A 23,822-nucleotide genomic window follows, 5' to 3' on the forward strand; every position below is an offset into this window, starting at 1 on the left:
GTCTTCTTTTAAGAAGACAGACTCACAGACAACAGACTCTTTCCATCATGATACAGAGCGCCACAGGAAGCAGTTATCAGACTTTACAGTTCCTATCTCAGAGTATAAGACAATAGACAGGCCCTAGACTTATTTCACCCTGTCAGCACATAATTCAAGATTTAAGTTTCATCTGTTATACTGTATTTTCACATGTTCTTATTCGGCTTCTTTTTGTATGTTGTATTATAATGCACATATTTTTACAAACTTTTGTAATTTTCTAGGTCTGCATATATTTCTAATCTCTGCAAGAGTGCGTGACTGAAACAAAACAAAATTTCGACCCAGGGATCATTGAAATAATTCTGATTGAGTTTGTCATATGTTTTGTTGCTCAGCTCTGGAATGAGTTTGGCTGCGTCAAGTGTAAAGCTGGTCTGTGCCCCGCTTATGTGCCACCAACTGACATTGCGAACGACCAACCTCAGGACTTACCTCCTAAAGGTAGGACTAGCAGAGCTGCTGAAGGTAAATATCCTCCACATATGCAGGAAACTATCATGTGGTTGACCCACACTTCCACACGGGACGAAGCACATGCCATTGTCCAGTTTTACTTCGCCCTTTCTGCATCACACCATGTGACTTCACTTTCCAACAAACTGCAACCATTAGCATCAGTTTCCACTTTCAACCACTACCACTCATCCATTCGATCAAATTGACTTCATTTTGAGATTTTACTCACGTTTTTTACTTTTTGCCATTTCACAAACACTCACATCATAAGTACTTTCAACTACCATAGCAGCTGTCACAAGATCCTCTCGGGTTATAGCACAGAGTCTGTAGTAGTTTGTCTCGGCACTGACATGGAAATTTCCAACTATTAATTGCATCATATCACAGTATTTCTAAAATACTAAAGTACAAATACATTTCTAATATTTCCCATTTCCATTTTTCACCTCATGGCTAATGCCTAGTGCTGAATGCAAGTGTCATTGTTTAACATCTCTCCCAGACTGCGGAAATGGTACAGATTTACACCAAACCAAAATTGAAACATAACCATCTCTTGCCTAATACACATAACCAGTTCTTACCTTAATTCTTACCTTTGTTCTTTGGTTGTGAGTCTGTGTCACTGATCACTGAATCTGTTCTACTAATTTTCTTTCATTTCGAATGATTTTTAACAAATCAAGCTTGTTTTTTCCATAAACCATCGGGATCTTGTGGCAACTATTCAACTTAAACACCATACACTATTTCACAGCATTTCTCTCACCCATACAATTGATGCATTTTTTATATGGAATGATTTTGTTTGTTTTTTTCATCATGTTTCAACCTTCCACACAAGGCATGGACTGAAACAGATTTGATTCTTTTCCTCCATTAGATTCATGTTATCATCCAAAAGTCAGCTCAGCCACAGAGGTGCCGCAACTAACAGCAGTCAATTAAATATAGAGATAGCAAGTATACCACTGTTACTGTCCTATATTATACGGTGATATTCAATCTGTTATTTACATGTACTGTTACTATCACACACATTCAGCAATAACACTAGAGCAATAAAGTAAACAATATAATTCAGGCAGATATTGGAATCGTCAGAAGATGTTGATGAGAAACTTGCTGTATGTTTGACAAATGATATAAAGAAGTCTCACTCACATATTTTTTATTCTGGCTTTTGGACTCTGGTTCACCATGTTTGCCCTCTCATTGTTCATAACCTACATGTGTTTCCATCTTCCCTCTACTAGCCCTAAAGGAGGAGGTTTCTCACATGGACCGTTCCATGCAAGTCATCATTGTCATGATAACAAATAACCACCCAACATTCCCCTTTTTCCTCCCTGCCCATGCATGTCCAGCTAACTCTTCACTCCTACGAACATCAGATGGTCATGTGCTGGGCAGGTGTTCCATTAACGCCCATGCAGGAGTGGGCATGTTCCCACGTCCTGTTCATGTGGTGGTTAAATGGGGTTAAACCCTCAAGTCTCGAGGTAAGAAATGCAATAAAACTGCTCGTGGTATGTCAGGTAATGTACTCTTTCGCTTTTTCTTTTTTCCAATGTTTCGATATATTTACATTAAAGTCAAAGCCAAGTGACAATTCCTTAAAACATAGTTGAAGAATATTAAAATCTGTGATCCACATATTCTTGCTGATTGTTATTTTGGTTGTGATAGATGCAGACTCAGAGGGCTGGTCCACTGCTTTTGTGAAGAAGTGGTTACAGACTGATTTTAGCCCCACTTCTATCGCCAAGATGCTCTTCACTCCTGGATACCCTGAACAGTAAGTTAATGATAACTTATAAAATACATGCTTTTGCCTTTTCCCTCCATTGACGTAAATCAGCATCAGCATGATGTCTACGATTGGTAAAAGTTCAAGTTTAATAATGAGTTTCACTGAAGTTAGTAGTCAATAGTAAAAATGTATATGGGGTTAATTTAAATGGTGTTTTGATACACCATTTTAACTTGTAATTTGACTGTAAATTGCTGGTGGTGTGAATTTGAGTGTGGATAGTTTGTCTCTGTATATCGGGATTTGTTCCATCCCCCAGCAAACCCCATAGGATAAATGTTATAGATAATGGATTAATAGATGGATCCTTGAATTTCATCCTCTCTTTTTCTCCAGAGCAGAGTGTAGCACTGAAGAGACTGTTCCCGTCACCACACCCATGGATGAGTCGGTCCAGCAGCCTCTCTGTTACCTGGAGGAAGTAGAGGAGGAGATTTACATCTCAGAACCGATGCAGGAAATTACAGATGGTATTCTTGTCATATTAGTAAAACTACATAGTATAGAGTATAACGCCTATCAAATTTAGTATGTTCACTAAGTTATGTTTGTCTGTTCAGCTCCTCCCTCCATCCAGGTGCCCACTGAAGACCTGTGTGTAGAGCCTGGTCAACCAGCTACATTTACTGCCATCATCACTGGGAGGCCTACCCCTCAGATACAGTGGTACAAGGTAGGAGCACTTTAGATCAGTGGTTTCCAAAGTGGGATTGATTACATGGGTTTGTAGTAATGCGATTATTGGTATGGTAAAAAAAAATCACATTCTGACAATACATCCCATTATATATTATTTTTATTGAACAATATTTAACTAGAAAAAGTTTAGTGCAATTATATTTTTCACAATGACGCCCTGAATAAAACACACCTTGTTGATCTCTGATAAAACTCCACTCTTCTGTGATTGGAGGATGAAGACGAGCTTGCAGCCAATGAGAATGTAGAGATGGTACAGCATGGTGCCCGCTGCTCACTGACCATAGTGTGCTCCGAGGGCGAAGACAGCGGCATATACACCTGCTTCGCCTACAATAGCTCTGGTCATGACTCGTGCCAGGCTCAGCTCACAGTGGAGGAAGGTGAGACAACAGCACGCACTGTTAAACATCACAACTCGTCAATGTATCTTTATCATTAAGCATGTCAGATAATTATATTGTTGTCATTTTCTCTATAGTAGTCCCCTCTACTGAGCAATGTTACAATCTGCAATCCCACTTTTCAAAAAATGGATCTCGATCAGTATTGCCGTGAATGTTGTCTGTCTGTGTGGTTGATCACCTTCGTTCATAGGCTGTGGTTTCTCTGTAGGTCCACTGGAGTGTCAGGAGAGAGAGGTGGAGCTGGGGAAGAGAAGGAAGTTGTTCTCTGTCTATGATGTTCATGAGGAAATTGGAAGGTGAACCTTACTCTCAGAAGCCAAAAAATGTCATACCTTCTCTATATTAACCCATTGACATTCTCCAAACTATTGCATGTTTCCTGCTAAGATTTGACACGACCACCATCATCTTTCTTTGTTTCAGGGGAGCATTTGGAGTGGTGAAGCGTGTGGTCCACAGAAGGACAGGTGAAGTCTTTGCCGCCAAGTTCCTGCCTCTGCGGAGCAGCACTCGGACAAGGGCCTTCCAGGAGCGAGACCTGCTCTCACGTCTGGCTCATCCCAGAGTGGCCTGTCTACTGGACTTCTTCTGCACCAGACGCACTCTGGTGCTGATCACAGAAATGTATCCTCCCTGTTAAACTTTACAATATGATCACTGATTTTCAGTCAAGCATCTACTTTTATTTGTGTGGTCAAGAGTTCTTTAACGCCACTTCTAGCTGCTGTTCTCATGGGCTTCTGGACCATTTATTACTGAGAGGATTAGTCTCAGAGAAAGAGGTACAAGCTTTTATTTATTCCCTATGTATATTTCATCTTTTTTATTTGTGGCTTTTGACTAATATTCTGCATCTTATTTCAGGTTCAGTCGTACATCCAGCAAATCCTTGAAGGTGTTGGCCACATTCACAGCATGAACATCTTGCATCTGGACATAAAAGTAAGCTTCTCTGTCTTATCAACACTATATTATTAACTATTGTATTAGTATGTAGTTCTTAGCTCATTTTTTTTCCCTCTTCCTTCAGCCTGATAATATCCTGATGGTATATCCACCCAGAGACGAGATTAAGATCTGTGACTTTGGCTTTTGCCAAGAAATGGACACATCCAGACACCAGTACAGCATGTTTGGAACACCTGAGTTCATTGCACCTGAGATCTTTCACCAAGAGCCAGTCACTGTGGCCACTGATATTTGGTGAGTCATCTGGCTAATTGAGACTGATTCAAATCATATTTTATAATGTGTTATTGTATTTTATACATTTCTCTGATTTCCAGTTGTTCTAGACTGCTGCCTCTCACTCTAGTAATTTTAGTCAATTATATTACAATAAGAAATATCTCTTATTCTCTCTTTCAGGGCTATTGGCGTCATGGCTTATCTCTGGTATGTATCAATGCAGTTTGGATAGTGTTCTAAAAATCATACATATGCAGTATATTCAAAAGGCAAGGACGTGCCCCATGTGTTTCTGTTGACTATTGACATCAGACTTTATCTTTATCTTGACAGTCTGGTTGGTCGATGCCCGTTTGTGGGTGAGACGGACCGCGCAACACTACTGAGAGTGGGGGAGGGGACCCTGAACTGGGACGCACCTGATGTCACCAGCAGGAGCCCTGAGGCCCAAAGCTTTCTCCACCTGCTCCTTCAGCCAGATCCAGAGTAGGAGACCTATTTTTACTGAGACTTACCAACAATGCAAAACTAAATGTTCTGCCTTTTTAAGAGGCATTTAGGCAACTTAGAAACATCACTGATTAAAGTGAGTAGGGCTTAAACAAAAACGGTTAAAACAAACGTTGACTCAGAAAGTGTCTGAATGCTGTATAACTCTTACCCTCTTTCACATAAGAAATTAGATTCAATGCTGATATCAAATCTATATCTGAAAGAATATTTTTTTGCTGTGCTCCGATAAGTTGTCACATAAAGCTGCAGTGATGTCCTCAGTTAACCACTGTAAGGTATGGTTTGAGGGACAATTCAACAGATGTCTGAGCACTTCTAATATTCCTTTACTTAGGAGGCGACCGTCTGCCTTTGAATGCTTGAGCCATGAATGGTTTCAGGTGAGAAGAAACAACACAAAATGTGTTTAAATAAAGCTTTTTTGTATTCAAAAATGCACTAATATAACTAATCAAACTATTTTTCTCTCTGTTCAGGATGAAAATGCAGGAGAGGACACTGATGAAATTAACACAAAGAGTTTGAAAGTATTTATCTCAAAAACAAAATGGCAGGTAAGTTGGTTCCCTGGTATCTCCTAACTAATAATATTGAAGATTAATGTAATTACATGAGTTGTATATTCACACCACGTCATGAAAATCTCCCCAGCGTTCTTTGACTTGCATTGGGTCGGTTCTCACGTTGAGGCCCGTCCCCGAGCTGCTGGACGCTCCTCTCAGAGAGACTGCGGTGACTGTGCCTCGCGAGCTGCAGGAACACAGCAGCACCTCAGTGAGCAGTGGCTCGTCATCAGAATACGATGAAGCTGACTCCTGGGACTTTTTTCAGCACTACAGCCCGACTGAGGAGGAGGAAGAGGAAGAGACAGAGGAGGATTATGATCCTTTAATGGAGAGAGCACAGATCCCAGAGCCTTTCCCCAAACTCCACCTAGGTGTGGAGGAAGAGGAGGAGATGACATTAGGGGAGGAGGAGGATGGGGAGATTCTGGAAAGGAGGAGTGTATTAGAGCGAAGTATGAGCAGGCAGTCGGTGGCGTCATCAGATGCATCTTGCCAACAGACACCTCAGAGGGAGCGTAGGTTCAGCAAGGACAGCAGTCCATCTCTAAACCTATCTGACTGGGATGAGGGTTCAGGAAGTGACGGAGGTCGTATCCCTCGGGGCAGCGTGATCCGAAGCACTTTCTACAGCAGCTCTCAACAGCTTTCACCTATGTCTGCTAGACACATGTCATTACGGGACAAATTCCAGGCCAGAAAACAGGAGAGAGGCCGCAAACCACTCAGGAGAAGCTTTTCAGGACGCCTCAATGAGCCTCTCATTGAATATGTGGAGGATGAGACAGACACTAACCGTGGTCAGAGACGGGGATCCATCCCACCCTCGATACAGAAATCCTGCTCCTTTGACAGTGGAGTTGGTCTCACCCACGGCAACGTGCCCCCTCACAGGAGGAGCAGGTCCCTGGATGAGTATTCACGTCGCTCCCCCAGCTCACCCTCACGCTCAAAGCCAGGTGACGAAGAAGGTTCTCAAAGTCTGAAGGAAGATTTTACAGATGATGAAGTGGCAGGTAGGAACTTGTTGGCCATTCCGAGTCCACGGCGACCCACAAGAAGAAGAGGCTCCACCGCTCCCGTACATGGAGCTCACACACTGGGTGCAACATCTGCTCCTTCAAACTTCCTTGCTGGAAACAGAATGAGCAACCGGCTGGATAAGCAACAGACAAAGGGAGGAAACACCTTTGCTGGCTCCCAGGGTTCTCTGGCTGAATCATATACTTTGGAGCACGGTGGTTCAGAGTCTTCGAGCAGACTCGGCTCATATGAGGAGCTGAGTCATGCTCATCTCAGAGGAAGATACAGATCAGGGGACAGTGAAGAGTATGATGATCACCAGGAGCCACTGCTTTCATCATCTTCCTGCTCATTCCAAGAAGTCAAAACCAGAGTCTCATTTCCACAGGCACCACCGCGTAACCGCACCCGCTCAAACCCCAACTTATCTGCAAACAGCAGAGGCCAGCCAGGCCCTTCACTGACACCAAGCCCCAGTCCCAGCCTCTCTTCCCTCCAGGCTCCAGAGAGGCCTCCCAGGGCCAGGGAAAAGAAGGAAGCTCACAGCCTCCACAGGCATGCGTCAGCTCCAGCCCTGGAAGTCCGACCGCCCACAGGAAAATCACCCAAGCTGGGACTGCTGAAGATCTTCCGTAGGCAGTCGTGGACTGGCCACTCATACTCTCAGCTGGACAACACAGAGTTAGGACCCACGTTAGGAGAGATCATGAAGCCTGATACACCCACCATGTCTCTGAGGAAGAAAATGAGAGCTTCAGCCTCCAGCCTGACCAAGCTGTTCTCCAGGTCCTCCAGTAAAGAGGATGTGAGTAAAGGTGAGTTATTTCAAATTATAATAATTTTATTTCATAATGATTTTGAAAATTGTTTTAAGAAGCATCCACGTTGAGAAAAATTTTCTGTGGTATATTCTTTTTATCCTAATGTCTCTTTTTTTCCCTGTGTTTTCCCATCATAACAGGACCAATAGTAAAAGGATCAGCTGCCATCCCCGCCGAAAGGGAACATAGCACTGGACTTGAGAGTCCAAAGAAAAGGACATCCAAAATCCTGCCTTCTTTCAAAATACCCAGATTCAAAAAGACAAAAGGTAGTGAACAAGCTACACCATGGGGGTCATGTATTTCCTGTCTGAAATAACCTGAAATCCTGCTTTTTCATTTTTGCTTTAAGCCTGTTTGTGTATGTTTGTTCAGATCTGCCAGTCCGTCCCAACAAAGCTGACGTGCTCCAGTTAGATGGAGGCGGAGTCCTGCTGGTTTGGAAACCTATCAAGTCGAATGACCCCATCACCTACTGTGTGCAGTACTGTACAGATGGTGTGTTTACAGAGATGTTGCAGCAGCACTGAAATTATATTGCTAGATATTTTTCAGTGGCCATCACTTCAGTTTCATGAAGCTGGCAGCATGTTTAAGATCAAAGGTTGGCTTTGAGGTGTTTCAGTGAATTCGAAATGTATGTTTTCTATTGTACAATGTCACTATTATTGACAGTAAAATTTGCAGTAAGCATGGAATTCACTGTAAATGTCATGTGCTGTGTGTGTGCAGGTGGGGATTGGACGGTCCTGTCAGAGGAGGTGACGGACAGCAGCTATGTGGCGAAGGATTTACCGAGAGGGGCGTCGTATGTTTTCAGGGTTGGCTGCATCACCAAGACGGGAGCTGGACCTTTCAGTGACGCTTCAGCACCTGTTGTAATGGCGACTCACCCTGAAGGCAAGAAAAATACAGTCAAACATGATGTTGCATATGTAAAATATAATGTAATTCACTTTTCACGTGTTTAGAGTGTTTCTGATCAGATTGCAAATGTCACATGACTCCAGAGTATTCACAGCAATGAGATGTCATATATTCATCAGCTGCTACACAGAGCGTTATTACATTTTCATGTTCTCTGTTTACTTTGTTGTATAGAGACTCAAATCTCACTCATTCAGACTGAGACCCTGGGGTCAAAGGTCACTGGATCAGCACAAAAGAACTTCAGCTTCCTTGCTGAGATCAACAGGTGGGATTTTTAACTTTCGATTAAGGGAGGAGCTCTAATGCCTCGTTTTCCTCATAATGACCAATATATAGTGTGACTTAATAATTCATTCATTTACTCTAGTATTTGTTTCCGTTTGATAACATTTTTCTTTCTTCAGATTTCCTTTTGAAACTTAAGTTCAGGTTTTTTAAGTTTGACACTGATATAATTATCTTTTCCATCAGACTTTACATCATGCATTAAGTCAAGAGCTGTCTTGTCTTGTCAGTATCTCCCAATCACCAGTTAGGTTTAGGGTTAGGGGTTTAGGGTTAGGGTTAGGGGCTCATACTGAAATGTCTGTCACATGTTAAGTGTTTTTATTCTTTCATGACTTTGTTTTCATTTCTTATGTTAACTTTATGTGCTTTTTATGTGTAACTTTAATTTGTGAAGTCCTAAAAAATAGATGGATATTATTATTACATTATTATCGTTCCTCTTCGTCTTTTGCTGTTTTCTCTCTCAGGGGTCGGTTCAGCGTACTGAACCTTTGCAGGGATGTTGAGACCAGCCAAGTGTTTGCTGCAAAGATCACCCCCTACCAGGCAGAGAAGAGACAGCTGGTGCTGAGAGAGTACCAGCTGCTGAAGAGGCTTCACCACCCACATCTGGTGCAGCTGCACACCGCCTACATCACCTCCTGCTACCTGGTGTTAGTGGAGGAGCTTTGTCCTGGCAAGGAGCTGCTCTACAGTCTGGCTGTGAGGTAACAGACTGAAATTATTCTTTATACGCAGAGAAACAAAAATGTTGATGGTGAGCCTCTGGTCTTGTGGCATCAGGTCAAATTTTCACTATTTCATCAAGAAACTTCATCACAGTGTAAATCCTCTTTGTTTTGTCCTGTTTGAGGAAAAATCCAGTCAAATCTGATCACTTCATGATTCCAAAATGAACAAGACTTAATTAAGACTAAGAAAATAAGACAATTTTAATTTGATCTTTTTCAGAGTTACGTCCCAAAGATTATGTTGATGCAGCCTGTAGCCATTTGTGGCAGCACATCTCATACTTTAGTAAATCTTAACAAATGTGCCCTGTCCTTTCAGAGATCTGTATGCAGAGTCTCATGTTGCAGAGCTGCTGGTTCAGATTCTAAGTGCCGTCGACTACCTTCACAGCCGTCGAATCATCCACCTGGACCTGAAGTCTGACAACATGCTGGTGGACGATTGTAACCACGTAAAGATTGTTGACTTTGGCTCGGCTCAGCCCTTCACACCTGGACAGCCCCTCAACGTTGAGCACATCGAAGGCCTGTCGGAGAGCAAAGGTACTGTTGTTCGTCTAGTTTCATTCCAAGAGGCAAAGATATTCAAGCTTGCGCTGTTGTTGATTCTTCTAATGTTCTAAACCTCTGACTGTCGTGGCCTTCAACAGACTGTCGCAGCAAAGGTACACATTTTTAAGGAAGGATGGATTGATGGATGGAAATAACTCAGCCTAACTTCATCCACCTCAGCTGATCCTAGCTACCATAACCTAACAAACCCAAGTCCAATTCATTTTCTTTTCTTTATCCAATTCTGTGTCATTTGAATAACAGAAAATTAAGTGTGAAAGTGGCATTGCCAGTAACAGCACAATTTTTTATGAACAATGTCCGTTGTGTCTGTCTGTTTTTTCAGTTTATATTGTCCTTCCTAAAGCTCCGGAAATCCTGGAGGGTCAGGGCGTCGGGCCTGAAACTGATATCTGGGCTATTGGGGTTCTGTCATTCATCATGTAAGTAGAAACATGTGGAACTGTTGAACATGCTTGTTATACATGACATATTACATTTATGTAGTAAAACATACTGTGTGTGTTTTTCCTCTCTTCACTAGGTTGAGTGCCGACAGTCCGTTCCAGGAAGAGCAAGACAGAAACATCAAGAAGGGGAAGATCCAGTTTGGATGCTGTTACCCTGGTCTGTCAGAGGGAGCCTTAAACTTCATGAAGAGCAGCCTGAATAACAAATTATGGTACGTGTATCTGTTTAAATTCTGCTAATTTAATACAGAACATCCATGCTTTTAATTAATCCCTTCTTCTTGCGCAAACCAAACCAAAAATTAGAAGTGTGTTATTAGTGGATGCAATCTCGGAGCCCATCGACTAACATCTGAAGAGGAACAAGCCTCTGAAGAGGAACAAGCCTCTGGAGGCAACGGCTGATGTTTTAGGGCTTCCGGTGTCGGCAGCGGATATCCAGGCTGACACTATCTTCAGTTCTATACAGTTTACGACTCATTTCTTTTATCACACAAGTCAAACTTTTCTCAGCACAAAACACAATAGTGCTACATTTTAAAGGTGTTTGAGGTCCAGATGACATTTTGGCTAATCTCTTACAGCTATTTGCATATGAATTAAAAAAACAACTGATGCATTTCATGCTTTCTACATCTTTAGTTCTCCTCACTCACCTGTTGGCAACCAAAGTCTGCTCAAATGTCATTGAACTAGAAACAGAAACCAGATGACTTCCAGACCCCAAAATTTGTCAAATTCTACACATGCAGAATCAGTTTATACCGATTAGAATGTGTATATTCAAAAATGATCAAATGTGATTCTGTAGGGGGAGACCTACTGCAGCCGAGTGTCTCCAGAACCCATGGCTCCGTGCTCATCGTATTCCTCACAAAGTGCGACACTCCAAGGTGTGTTTCTCAACAGACAAGCTCAAATCGTACCTCAAGCAGAAGGAGGAGAAACGAGAGCTGGTCCGCACCAAGCTTCAGGGTCCCTTCTTCCAGTAAGACAATGATGCCCCCCCCCCCCGCAGAAAAAGTGGGATTTTCTTTCACCAGCAGATTTTCCTAAACAGTATGCAGCATATTTAATTTCAGTTGTGTGGAAAGATTTTTTTAAATCGTTTTGAATATCATCTGATTTTGAAAATGTTATTTGTCTTAATGAGTTCTTATCCATTAGGTTTTACATGAGAGTGCAGTGCATTTAGTTTAGCTTTTGGTCAGGTGGAAACAGATCAGGGATAAAGTTAAGTGCAAATCTTTATTTTTGACATGAGAACCAGTTGTTCCGCTCTTCAGTATCAAACAGCTGCACATGTTTGATCTGACAGTAAAACATGTTTTCTGTGTTATTCTGCTCCATGTAATCAAATGTATTTCTGACTATCTAATTTAATTCTTTACAGGTTAAGCTTACAATGTGTTAAAGGGAAATCGATGAGCTTTATGAGTTTTATTTGAAGCTTCTAAGTTTCATGTTGATAATATGTTGGGACAACAACCCACCTGAATGACGTAGTGAATGAAAGATTAATTAAACAACACTAGTGATCAATCATTGTCCTCACACTTTATTCAGCCTCACACACAAACATACACACTCATATTTTAAATGTAATATGCCCAATGATTTTATTTCATATTTCCCTCAATATAAATCAGAATCATTTTGATTTTACATTTAAATATAAGTTTCCACTATATTAGAATTGAGCAGAACACAACAATTTTTTGAACATTTTTTGTGTGTGCAGTTGGTACTGACCAGTGATAGTGATTCGTACAACACCCTCCTGGATAGTCCAGTGTCAAACTGGGTCCTATAGAGTCCAAACAAACCACTGGTGCAGTTGCTTCAATCCTTTTTTTTTCAACACAGGTAAAGATTTTCATACGTAGATATAAATATTGAACATTAATTGCCCTAAATCTAACACAAAACCTCTTTCTCTTAACTGAGAAAACAATAATCAATTCAGAGTCCCTCTTTTCCATCTGAGCATCGCTGACAATATTACGCAGAAGGTAAAGAAAGACAAACATTTCTTTAGGTGTTTCAGTGAAGATGGGGTCAGATTAACAAGTGTGGGATCACGTTTCCCCAGCAGAAGAAAGACTATCTGACTGTTTCCTTCTTATTTGGCCTCCTGGACCTTTTGGATTTCCTGAAGAAAGAGAGATGAGGAATAGTTTAGCATTTTGAACAATAAACTTGGTCTTGTCCAATTCTTGTTCTTACCTCATTGAGGGTATCTTTCAGCTCCTTGTAGGCCCTCTCTAAGTCATCATTGATAATAACAACATCAAACACTCCTGGCTCCTTACCTAGAAGAAGGAAGTTAAGTGAATTAGCTTCAATAGTTATGTTTACAAAGGTTAGTATCAGTGTCAAAAACTACTTTACAGATAACCACAAAACTTAAAGGAGGGATGCAGTATGAGTCAGAAGAGAACCACTACAATTTGGTGCGGATCTATCTTTCACATCGGGAGATTTTCAAAAATGTCTTGATGTGCAGTGCTAATATGTGAAATTGTAAGCTGAAACTTTCTGTCTACATAGTTTATGTTGCGATCTGATCTCAATACATGTATATGCAACATGGTGATAAAAGGGCCAATCAGCCTTGTCTTAGGTAACTTCCCTCTGTGTGCCCTTCAAGTTGTCTTCATTTCAGAATCCAGTTTTGACGAACTTACTGAGCTCCATGTCGATGCGCGCTGCCTCCAGACGTTTCTGTAAACTCTCCTCTGTTTCTGTCTGCCGGTCCCGCAGACGTTCTTCCTGACAAAAACAGGAGAGCATGTCATTATTTTCAGCACAAGAGTAACAAAACAGCAGTTACATAATTATATCATGACTGACACTTTTTAATTTGTATCAATACTATATGAAAGGTTTAAAATTTACTAGGATCTCCATGGAAGGAGGCTGGATGGAGATGTAGATGGGGTTAAGGTCAGTCTGTTTAATCCTCTTCACTCCCTGGATGTCCACATCAAGGATGCAGATTAGGTTCCTGGCCAGCACATCTTCTACTGCCGCTGTACTACAGGAACAGTGTTACAGCATGAAATTACACCAAACACAAACCGACTGAAATAACCAGGACTACAGAAATGAGCAGAGGTGGGTTTTACAGACATATACTGGAAGTGTTATCATGTAATATTGTGTTGTTCACATGTAGTGACTGACTTAAGAGGATCGCTTCATTGATCCAGGCTCCTAGAACTGCAGCAAGTGTATGTGTGTGTGTGTGTGTGTGTGTTGTCTTCAGAATAAGATGAAGAGATTAAATGTGACACACAAGGTGCTGAGCCGCAGCGTTGCCCTTTTTGACCTGATGGAGGTTAAAGCTCCATCTGTCACCAGACTATTATATATCCTCTTGACCCCTGTGGCCCAGTCAGAGGGCGTTCTTTTATATATATCAGCAGACTACATTTCTGTTGAATCAAATTTGACATATATCTGTGACACTGATCTTATAATAACTGTAAAATCTAATATATAATATACTATCAATATACTATATATGGAACTGGTATACTTTTAAAAATGTCAATATAATTCTATTGATTTGGTAGAAACGCATGTACAGAAATACCATTTATTACAAAATTAAAAATATGGTGACATTCCTGCTGAGATGCAAATATTTACCTTGTTCCGTACATGTTGCCAGAAAACTCTGCATTCTCAATGAAGTCACCATTGGTGATTCCCTCCTCCATGGCCTCTCTCGTTGTGAAGTGGTAGTCTGTGAGATTCAGCATATAATCAACATTAAATATTTAATCTAGATCTAGCAAATTTATATATATCACTATATATATATATATATATGTATATATACATACAGTATATAGTGATATTGCTATTGATGAAAGTTATACTGAGGTAATATTGACATTTGAGGCTAAATTTCAAATTGTGTTACATCTGCAAAAAACACTCAGAGGGAATAGCATGCAAAGATGAGAGGTGTGATTTGAAGTATTTTCCGCAGATAACGTTAGTATAGCACTTAAACAAATCACGTGCAGATACATTTTGTGTCCATACCAGATCCATATTCTTAATCTTGACAACATCAAAACCTCTGGAGATCTAAAACAGAATAACACGTTACTACCACTAACAGCCACAGTGATCGCACGCAATCATTAGCATAGCAATCTGAAGGAGTCTACTCGGACTGAAGTAAAGAAAATTACTTTGCAAACGCAGTACAGATTTCAAACAGTACTCAGGAAAACTGCAGTACAAAGTCTCAAAAATCCACTGTGATGATTTAAATAATGGGAAATAGCATTTGGATGAATAAACAATTTTAAGTATATATATTTATGTACATATATATAATATATATATATATATATATATGAGAGATAAAAGTTGTTGAGTCATTGTCCTGTGATGCTAATGCTTGGTTACAAATCACCAGTGCTCTTTCAGCCACAGTGGGAAATGGGACAGTTGCACTTCACTGGACGGGGAATGGGAATCACTATGAGGCATCACAGGGGGCTATTTTCAAGAGCTTTTTACTCCAAAGTGTAAACTGTCACATCCTGATCTCATAGATTGTTTTATTTTTTTGTTTGTCACACAACTTTCTCCTAATGAATCCAATGTGAAGCGTGCCAGGATGATGAAAGTAACCCCCTTCCCTTTGCCTTAGTCAAATAAAATAAAAAGATAACTGTGATCAGGAGTCACACTGAGGTCACCTGTCTCTGTGGTTTCTGATTCGTTTGGACTGGAAAATGAGGTTGACATTTCTATGTCTTCCGAGGAAAAGATGTCTGCTACAGGCAGTAACATAGCCCCCAGAAGCATGGGGAGCTTGTTCAGCCCTATGGAGAGAGCACAACAGGCACACACAGAGGTTTATCCCCGTAAGTCAGGGGATCTGGGCAGAGGGGACAAAAAAAACACTTGTGCAGTTCACTTGGGAGTAAGAAGTGTTGTGGGCGATATTGTGGACGATGGAAGTGAAGGGAGGCTGGCGAATGGGGTATAGAGACAACAAGGAAAAAGGTGTGTACATATATTTTGATCACAGCTCTACTGATTGAAGCCTGCAGGCCTGCAGCTTAAAGAGCGTAGTCGTCCTGCTACAGTGCGAAGGTGCTAAAAACCTCAACCACGTACTTGCACTGAAACTAAAGTGTCTCCAGTTAATCTGCTGTACCTTTGCCATCTTCCTCTCCTGGTCGAGGGTTTCGTGTCGTGTCTGTGACGAGAAGATCAACATTGAATAGATATTAAAGAATAACAATATTCTGCTGAAACTTCAGTCTCCACATTACAAGATGTTCTCATGTAACACACATCTACGGCCAGAACAGCTTTAGATGCCGTGTCCTCCTTCCTCCTCAGACAGGAGGTTGGCACAAGAACGTACGTGACACGCTGAATCCAAACACGCCTTCGTGATCCTTCATCAGCCTCTTCATCAGAGTGCTCTTCCCTGCGCCGGAGGGGCCGCTCAGCACCACGGGCCTTGGACCTGACATTGTTCTGAGACAGACAGAGAGATTGACTGACAAGGAGATGTACAGACAGACAGGGACATGTACAGACAGAGTTATCTCAGGTTTGTGCCAGAAGCAGATTAAAAGCAGATCTTTTGTACTGGACGAAATCCAGCATTAAAGGTTTGGCAGCCATTTCTATAGAGTGAGATATGGGGCATGGTAGTATTCACACTATAGGAAGTTATCTTACATTCATGAACAGTCTTAATTCCAGTGCTGCTAAAAATCAACATCTTTCCTGTTAACTGGTCTAAGTTGCTGTCAAACTAAACCTTAGCACGAGACTTTTTGCTCTTTGCTCTTAAATTATGATTCTGGTTTTAATCTCCACTAATAATGAATCTCCACTTTCAAATACCCCAACGTCCTAATTCCTTAATTAAAATATTACAACGTGTCCATGCTCTAATTGCTGCCTGGTTATACAGCCACAGGGTTAATGTTGAGGATGCATGTTAATGAAGTGGAGGCAGGTCAGTCAGCTGGATTAATTGGATCATGGGCCAGGCAGCACAAAGAGTCCAGGACAGGACAGGTGGCCCAGTTACTGCCGCACTCAGAGAGGATGACGTGTCAGGAACCTTGTGGAACCAGTTCATTTAGAATCTATGGACACAGTTACCTGATAACAGGAGTTTGTACCAGTCAGAACATCTTCTACCTCACTACGTCTCACACAGAATCCTTCAGTTAACTTGAATGTTAAAATGCTGCTTTAGTAATGATTGGTCAAAATAGTATAAAGATCTCATAAAAATAACAAATGTGTGAAATGTTTAGCATAATTGATCATTTTACTGTCGATAATCAAAGTGCATTCTGCTGATAATTCTTATGTATGTTTATTTTAACTTTTTTAAGGAGGTGAAAAGTATCAACTTCTGACCTCTCACCAAACAAGATGAAGAGAATACGAGCGATGATCATTTTTTCAGTTAACTTATAACTGAAATGAGTCAAATAATCATTAATCGTGGATAAAACTGCCAAATATGCACTTTTTTTGTGTAACATAACTATAATGTATTTCAACTTCAACTAAGCTTTCTCATAGATTAACTTATATATGTCTTTATCACTGAGTTTGCACGGTACAAATGTCAAAGATGTTAATGAAAACATACTTGCAGGTTACAGGTTTTAATTAAAAAAATGAAGTAAAAATTCCACCTTACCTTTCCTGTTTCGTCTGTGTCGTAGAGCTGCTCAATCACAGATGATTCTTCTGCAAGGCTTCTTAATGGACTGTGTGTGTGTGTGTGTCACACTGAAGCAGCTCACTGTCGCTCTGAATTACCACCACCTCCCTTCAGCCACCAATCACGTGTGTGTTGGCTTGTTTTCATCCACACCGTTGACACCATGAGCACAGACACACAGACTAAAGACTGAAGAGCCTGACATTAAATTGTGGCAGGTCAAGGCCAAGGATATAAAATAATTATTTTAAAAATGTAACACTTATTTGTGCTTAAGTTTATTTTGAAAGAAATATTGTTTTATCTATGATAGCTGGCCAACAGAAGTTAGAACCTTGCTAAAGGGCACAAACATGGTAAACTGGGGGAAGAATAACTCTCTTTTGCTTTACCCACCACTGACGGAGGTGCACTTTGAAATGTTAAAAAACACACACAGTGACATTGCTGTTTACTTTCTCCTGATGGACCCTTAATTCTAGTATCATGGTCCTGAGGTGTTTTTTGTGTCAGCATGGCGTGACTGAACCGTGCAGCGCTCCAGCGGTCGAGTAAAAGCTCGGAATAGTAGGGTTTAGTGTCCCTCCACTCCAGTTGAGTTGTGATGGGCTCTGCCGGGTTAATCCTGCACTGACCCACTTTTTTAAAGGGCGAATACACAACATACACAAACCAACACAAGACGCCCACATTCAACAGGTGAATATCCACGTCACCCCCACAGCTCAAAGAGTTTGTGCACCGGCAGAATTTTAGACACACGTTTTTATTGAAGCAACATTGATAAAATTTGATTTAATGATCCTGTACAAAGAAACACGTCAATGACAAAAGACAAAATGAGTTGTTATAAGATTACTGTTAATGAACCTACAGAAGCTAAACAAATAATAAATGATCTAATCAAAGACTATGTACAGTAAATACAGTCAGGTTGTTCTGCTCGTCAACATCATATACACACACAAATCCAAACTTACACAAAAATATGTACATGTGCTTTGCATGTGGTTCTTGTTTTCCCTCATAAAACAGACAAAAGGATTAGAAAAAGATAAATGTCCTCCCAAAGCATTTTATCTATGTTTTTTTTCAGTGCCTGAGCTCTCAGCTGGATTTAAATGTTTCTTCAGATCTGGTTGATGTTGCAGCACGAACACAGATTTTATACAGGGCTGTAAGGGAAGGTCAAAGGTCATGTTTGTGTTGAATTTAGGAGAACACTGACGTAAAGAAAGGATCAGTAAGATGAGGAGGAAGAGGAGGAAGAGGAGGGTGGCAGTCTGACAGGCCAGCTGCCCACAAGTCCACCCCTGATTGGCTAAAAACAGAGGAAGCCCCTCCCTGGTCACAGGTAGACCCGTCTCAGGTCTCCAGGTGAGGTGATGGTGTTGCACTGAGGACACAATTTCTTTGCTCCCTGAAAAAAGAATAATTCATTAACATGTTGTGGAAAACTTCTTCATTTTGACATTTATATGATTCAAAGTGAAAATGTTTACCAGCGTACGAAGCCAACACTCCTCACAGTGAACGTGCCAGCACTGGATGGAGGTGAGCGGCGTTGTGTATGTGTCCTGTAGAGACAGAGATGATACAAGTGAGGGTGTGGTACAAAAAGCTGCCACTAGATGTCCACGTGAAACTGCACTAAGAGCTACAGGAGGAGAGGCTCCTTATCAATAAACTTTTATTTATGCATCTGTGATACATGAAAAGTTCTGGCTGTGGTGTTTACTCATTCATTACACTGTGCTGTGTTAGTTGTGTTAGAAGATAAAATGCAAACTGTTTTTCTTCATAAAATTTAAAATCTTTTGTGTGGAGTTAGCAACATTAGTGTGTTCAGATTTCATAAATGTACATATGTTTGTTTGTTTTGTTGTTATGTTGCATATGTTGCTTGTTTTTGTTGAAACACACGTTGGGATACAAGACACAGAAGAGAAGTATTCCGATAATAACGTCGTATTTTATGTCATTTACAAGAATCTGATCAAAGCTCCATCTGGACACAGGTCTTCACAAATAATGAATGATAAAGTTTAGTTGGGTGACGTTTCTACAGCCGGTAAAAAACATTTTAATAATTTAATAAGATGGTGTAATTAAGAAACAAAGGAGAATGTTTAAGACATTTTAGGAATGTTCAGTTTTTAATTGGTTTAATTAAATATTTGACTAGAAAAATATTCAACTAATTGCTAGATTATTAAAAAATTCTCAAAACAAGATCTAACATGTATTTCCACTAAACGTCTGAGCCAGGTTTCAAGAAAAAAATGATGTAGGCTATTTATAAATCTATTGTATATTAACATAATACAGATTTGACAATTTACTGTGAATACTACACAATATGCTACACAACGCAATTTAATGTCAACTACTCACACTGAGAGTGTGATGTCAAACAAATGTTCCACGATTTTGAATAATATCATTTTAACATCATCATGACTAATAATATTGACTTATTGCCAGTTAAAAAAAACAACTGTGTCCCTACAGGAGTTTCATCAGTTTCTGCTTTATTGAGCTGTTGTCTCCATTTCATGTCTCTGCTCTGTCGCTTTAATTTGCCTCCGTACTCACCATGCAGATGAGGCATTTAAATCTGTCTCCTTTAGACAACTGTTTCTCCAAATCCCGTATCCGAGCTTTAAGTGCATCCAGGGTTGTCAGTTTGGAGTCTTCCGAGAGCCTACACACACACACACACACACACACACACACACACACACACACACACACACACACACACACACACACACACACACACACACACACACACACACACGGATGGATGGACAGTAACAGGAGTGGAGAGGGGAGGGCAGGCAGACACAGGAGAGTCATTTATAAATCGAAGACAGATTAAATTATTCGCTGGCCAACATGGACACTGAGCATGAAATTTAGCAGCAATCACATTGCCTGCATTCGCTGTCTCATTTATCATAAGCGTGTGTGAGTGTAGGGGGCTGGTGGTGAGGTGGGGGTGGATGTCAGGGTCCACACGGAGATAAGACATACACACACAAACACACACTCTCACAATTACGGGAGAGACTCTATGTGAAAACACACTGTACGTGGAGGCAGACGGGCCGTAGAGCATTAAGTGTGATGAAATGTGTGTACATGCGTGAGTCGCCTGCTGTGACCTTGATTGATGATATCATCATATTGATATAGTATTGTGTATCATGTTGGTCAGAGCAGGGGCAGGTGGTGATGATACAACAGAGAGAGAGCGAGAGGAGGGAGAGGGAGACGCTGCCGCCAAACTACACACATCACAAAGGGGGATGGTTACACTTCCTCAACTGTGAGTCATGCGTGTCCCAGCATGTACGATACGCTACGACCAACACACCTGACTCACCCTGTGACCCGGAGCCAGAGAAGAGGTTGGTATTAAAAGTGACGTAAGTGTCTGAATTGTTTTGATTTTAATTTTCAATTCTGCGGCCCAAACCATGACAGTAAATAACTCCTTGTTGATGGAGCAGATGTTCAAACTTAGAGAAGAATTTTACTCCAACAAAGGAAGTTATTGTGTTTAAGACAAGCAATCCTGAGCTTAGAAAAACTTTGCATTTTAAGTTCTGAGTGATGCTGGAACTTATCAAAGAAACGTATTACCTCTTTATTACCTTATATGTATCATATATAATTCATGGATTTTGATTAAGAGAATCAAACATCTTAAGGGGACTGATATTTATGAGTGTGTGCACTTCAAATAAAAATCAGGATCTAGTGACTTTAAATTTGGTTTCAGAAGGGGACCTTGGCAGAGTGGCATTCTAGTTTCAAAAACATTTTATTATTATACAAACTTACATCTCTATCTCAGTGTTTTTGCAGGTTTTGGGCAGAACTGCGAGGCTGCCGTCCACTTTCTCTCCACTGGTGGATGGACTGCCTGAGTGAACAAAGAACCAAATAACAACAAATAATGGAATAAATTGCATTTATAAAACATTTATCTGCAAAACCTGTTCTTATGCAATTCTCAAGACTCATTCCTTCTGTTTGTCTTTATTCAATCAGTTCATTCATTCAGACTCTGCTTAACTTACCATCATTTAACCATTTGGAATAGCTGAGGTTTACTCTGGAATCAGGCAGTATACTGCTGCTGCAGAAACAAAACAAAACCGACATTTAAAAGCCAACAAACTGAGAAAATCAAAACACAACCTATGTGATAAATGATAAGGAATACACTATATCATTATTTTATGTCTAATTGAATATCTGGTGTGAATGAGAGGCTGTCAGGTGGGATACATACTTCACTGTCGTCTCTTTGGAGCTTTCTCCTGAGCAGGGGATGACGTCTGCCTCTGTGTATCTGAGAACAAACTCAGGAAAAACCAGAAGGTGGGAGATAACAAGTAAGATGCATCTAACTTTTAATATGCTTTTTTATTATTTTTAATCACTTTCCTTAACACTGTGAGATGGGGAAGGTTTTTGACATATTCTTTCAGGTAATAATCCATTGATCTGGATGTTTAAAAAAATCAGATGTATTAATGGTGTTGAGATCTATGAGTTTGTGCAGTTTGGTGCTGAACTGAGAATGCACCTCCTTTTAATTAGCTTTTAAAAGCTTGAGATTGTCATAAGTAAGATTGTTTGACCTTGCCGGAGGTATCCGCTCCAGAAAGTGCCACAGTTCTAAAGTTTATTCTCCTTGTAAGTGATTTTTCTCACCTCTCTATGAACCTAGATACACAGTTAGATTATGTGTTCACTGGAAAGGATACTGTGCTCTGCCGTACTCCAGAGTATCGTCTCCATCCACGTCCAGGTCTGCGTCGCTGTCTCGACACTCCTTGGAAGTAGTGCTCACCAGCATCGCACCTAATGAGACAGATTCAAACACTCTTTACCAGTTACAGGATTGTATTAACAATCTTTAGAACAAAGAGAACATATTTTTCTTTAATTCTAAGTTTTATTTGAGAATCACAAGATGCTATTCCAGCTGTCAGTCAGGGTGCAACAAGTTTGCAGGTCAGAGATTCTTCTCAGGTAAAGCAAAGTGCTACTTTTAAGTGAACCCTCGAGGCGCTCTGCTCTGCTGTAATGTGGATTGAAAAGTTCAGTGATTTTTCAACTGCCACTCAGTCACATTACTCACCCTCCACTGAACAACATCACACACATGGGTACCTCGATGGCACGCGCACACACACACATACACAGGCACACACACGCAGACATGTATCCTTACCTTTAAACCCTCCAACCATAGACGACATCTGTATCCTTCTCCTCTCGTTCCACTCGTTCTCCAATGGCACCAAGTCCAGTGAACCCTCCTAGAACACACATGTGCACATGAAGAACACATGCCTCTGTCTGGATGAATATGTCCATATGCCTCCTGTAGCCCCGAGCTGCATATCTGCTTCTGTGTTTTCATAGCTGTGAACCAACCCCTGCAGTGTTTTCACATGGATACACACTGAGCTGACAGTGATCCTGATGCTACGTGAACAAAAGGCAACAGCCTCATAGGCTCCAGCTCACCAACATCCTCCCAACCTCTATATTTTATGTACATATTCATCTCCTATTATAGTATTTTATATAAATTGATTTTCATTGGTGCAAAGACAAATAAATGACATACCTGTCCGTCCTCTGGTTTCCTCCTCTTCAGTTTTCCAATCCTGACTGGGGACAGACAGAAGAAACAGAAGACGGTGGAACAGTTACTCTACAGGAAGGACTTATGTTGGTCTCTTTATATTTTTTTTAATCAGATTGCTTTTTTAATTTGTCCTCTCACATTTGAAACTTCCCTCTTTCTTGGCATTCAGCAATAATTACTGAGAAGTCCAATTTAAGTTTTTGTGTCACTGATGAGGACAGAAAGTGGCAGCAGGATTAAATTGGTAGTCGCACAGAGGAAAATAAGCGTATGTATGAAAATAATTAGGGGGAAGAAGGGGTGAGAAAATGGGGGTTGGTAACTTTTCTTTTGGCTAAAAGGTTGAATTGCCTGAAGGATTTTTTTAAATATTTATTTTCTTATCTTGAATCTATATTTTACTCCAGCCTGTTTTCATAATGGTTAATTACATTATTGAAGTTAAAGTAAATTATTTATACAGTTGCATTCTTTTTTTTGGTTCACACAACTATATGCAGAGGACCACTAGTTTGTATCTGTAAAAGGTTCTTTTTGATGTCTACATCAGTGACCCACATTAACATTAACATGTTCCATTCAGATATTTTAATACCACATTTTAATACATTATTTAACATGTTGCACCAGAAGTTTTATGAGAAAATTCTTCATATCCTTCAGAAAAAATCACTTTATGTGGTGATCATGAAAATGATGGAATGACATAGTTCTCATTTTAATCTGAGTGTAAATTCACTTGTTTAAGAAAACACAAGTTTAACGTGAGACAATATGAATCAGGTTCCAAACCAGAAACCAAACCAAAGAAAACTCTGTCAGACTTATTATATTATATATATTTTAGCTGTAACAAAGTCCATTCAGATGTAATTGAGTTTTAAATAATATTGATTTTAAAGTGAAAGCACAC

At 40.4% G+C, this 23,822-nt stretch overlaps 3 protein-coding genes across 15 annotated transcripts in view; 1 reads left to right on the forward strand and 2 right to left on the reverse strand.

The window, feature by feature from the left end:
- obscna (obscurin, cytoskeletal calmodulin and titin-interacting RhoGEF a) overlaps positions 1-12,044 on the forward strand; it is a 37,949-nt gene extending 25,905 nt beyond the window's left edge. For 7 of the 10 annotated variants that reach the window (XM_069521992.1, XM_069521993.1, XM_069521991.1 and 4 more), the window contains 25 exons: positions 381-486; positions 2,194-2,302; positions 2,654-2,787; positions 2,878-2,990; positions 3,231-3,399; positions 3,632-3,719; positions 3,847-4,047; positions 4,145-4,205; positions 4,288-4,365; positions 4,454-4,626; positions 4,792-4,818; positions 4,945-5,097; positions 5,459-5,504; positions 5,601-5,678; positions 5,776-7,525; positions 7,672-7,800; positions 7,907-8,029; positions 8,264-8,431; positions 8,633-8,726; positions 9,217-9,456; positions 9,800-10,023; positions 10,131-10,145; positions 10,379-10,475; positions 10,577-10,714; positions 11,314-12,044. In XM_069521992.1, the coding sequence (XP_069378093.1) occupies positions 381-486; positions 2,194-2,302; positions 2,654-2,787; positions 2,878-2,990; positions 3,231-3,399; positions 3,632-3,719; positions 3,847-4,047; positions 4,145-4,205; positions 4,288-4,365; positions 4,454-4,626; positions 4,792-4,818; positions 4,945-5,097; positions 5,459-5,504; positions 5,601-5,678; positions 5,776-7,525; positions 7,672-7,800; positions 7,907-8,029; positions 8,264-8,431; positions 8,633-8,726; positions 9,217-9,456; positions 9,800-10,023; positions 10,131-10,145; positions 10,379-10,475; positions 10,577-10,714; positions 11,314-11,494 (4,695 nt within the window). In that variant the 3' untranslated portion in view covers positions 11,495-12,044. The remainder of the gene's footprint in view (positions 1-380; positions 487-2,193; positions 2,303-2,653; positions 2,788-2,877; positions 2,991-3,230; positions 3,400-3,631; positions 3,720-3,846; positions 4,048-4,144; positions 4,206-4,287; positions 4,366-4,453; positions 4,627-4,791; positions 4,819-4,944; positions 5,098-5,458; positions 5,505-5,600; positions 5,679-5,775; positions 7,526-7,671; positions 7,801-7,906; positions 8,030-8,263; positions 8,432-8,632; positions 8,727-9,216; positions 9,457-9,799; positions 10,024-10,130; positions 10,146-10,378; positions 10,476-10,576; positions 10,715-11,313) is intronic. The other 3 variants (XM_069521996.1, XM_069521994.1, XM_069521997.1) reach the window with 3 other exon arrangements.
- On the reverse strand, positions 12,045-17,371 carry guk1b (guanylate kinase 1b). Of its 3 annotated transcripts, none has more exons than XM_069522003.1 (9): positions 17,212-17,371; positions 15,904-16,019; positions 15,691-15,732; positions 15,227-15,352; positions 14,157-14,253; positions 13,401-13,539; positions 13,190-13,274; positions 12,729-12,814; positions 12,045-12,654 (listed from the first exon to the last, which is right to left on the reverse strand). In XM_069522003.1, the coding sequence occupies exons 2-9, from the start codon at positions 16,013-16,015 to the stop codon at positions 12,625-12,627; spliced, it is 717 nt and encodes a 238-aa protein (XP_069378104.1). In that variant the 5' UTR covers positions 16,016-16,019; positions 17,212-17,371; the 3' UTR covers positions 12,045-12,624. The 3 variants fall into 3 exon arrangements, with proteins under 3 accessions (XP_069378104.1, XP_069378105.1, XP_019936397.1); XM_069522004.1 differs by having other exon boundaries at positions 15,904-16,041; positions 17,212-17,355; XM_020080838.2 differs by lacking the exon at positions 15,227-15,352 and having other exon boundaries at positions 17,212-17,370.
- Positions 17,372-17,982: 611 nt separating this feature from the next.
- Positions 17,983-23,822, reverse strand: part of rnf220b (ring finger protein 220b) — a 29,572-nt gene continuing 23,732 nt past the window's right edge. For both annotated transcript variants that reach the window (XM_069522002.1, XM_069522001.1), the window contains 9 exons: positions 22,889-22,932; positions 22,487-22,574; positions 22,017-22,113; positions 21,539-21,598; positions 21,324-21,382; positions 21,085-21,166; positions 19,831-19,939; positions 18,738-18,812; positions 17,983-18,655 (listed from right to left, as the gene is read on the reverse strand). In XM_069522002.1, the coding sequence (XP_069378103.1) occupies positions 18,584-18,655; positions 18,738-18,812; positions 19,831-19,939; positions 21,085-21,166; positions 21,324-21,382; positions 21,539-21,598; positions 22,017-22,113; positions 22,487-22,574; positions 22,889-22,932 (686 nt within the window). In that variant the 3' untranslated portion in view covers positions 17,983-18,583. The remainder of the gene's footprint in view (positions 18,656-18,737; positions 18,813-19,830; positions 19,940-21,084; positions 21,167-21,323; positions 21,383-21,538; positions 21,599-22,016; positions 22,114-22,486; positions 22,575-22,888; positions 22,933-23,822) is intronic.

The sequence above is a fragment of the Paralichthys olivaceus genome, chromosome 3 (genome assembly GCF_024713975.1).
Source record: "Paralichthys olivaceus isolate ysfri-2021 chromosome 3, ASM2471397v2, whole genome shotgun sequence".
NCBI classification, from domain to species: domain Eukaryota; kingdom Metazoa; phylum Chordata; class Actinopteri; order Pleuronectiformes; family Paralichthyidae; genus Paralichthys; species Paralichthys olivaceus.

Excerpts from the sequence above, each read along its gene's own strand:
- guk1b (XM_069522003.1), bottom strand. The coding sequence starts at position 16,015 with ATGTCAGGTCCAAGGCCCGTGGTGCTGAGCGGCCCCTCCGGCGCAGGG. Across the intron at positions 15,733-15,903 it reads GTTTGGATTCAGCGTGTCAC|ACACGACACGAAACCCTCGA; the intron begins GTACGTTCTTGT and ends TTCTCGTCACAG. Across the intron at positions 15,353-15,690 it reads AGGAGAGGAAGATGGCAAAG|GGCTGAACAAGCTCCCCATG; the intron begins GTACAGCAGATT and ends CTCTCTCCATAG.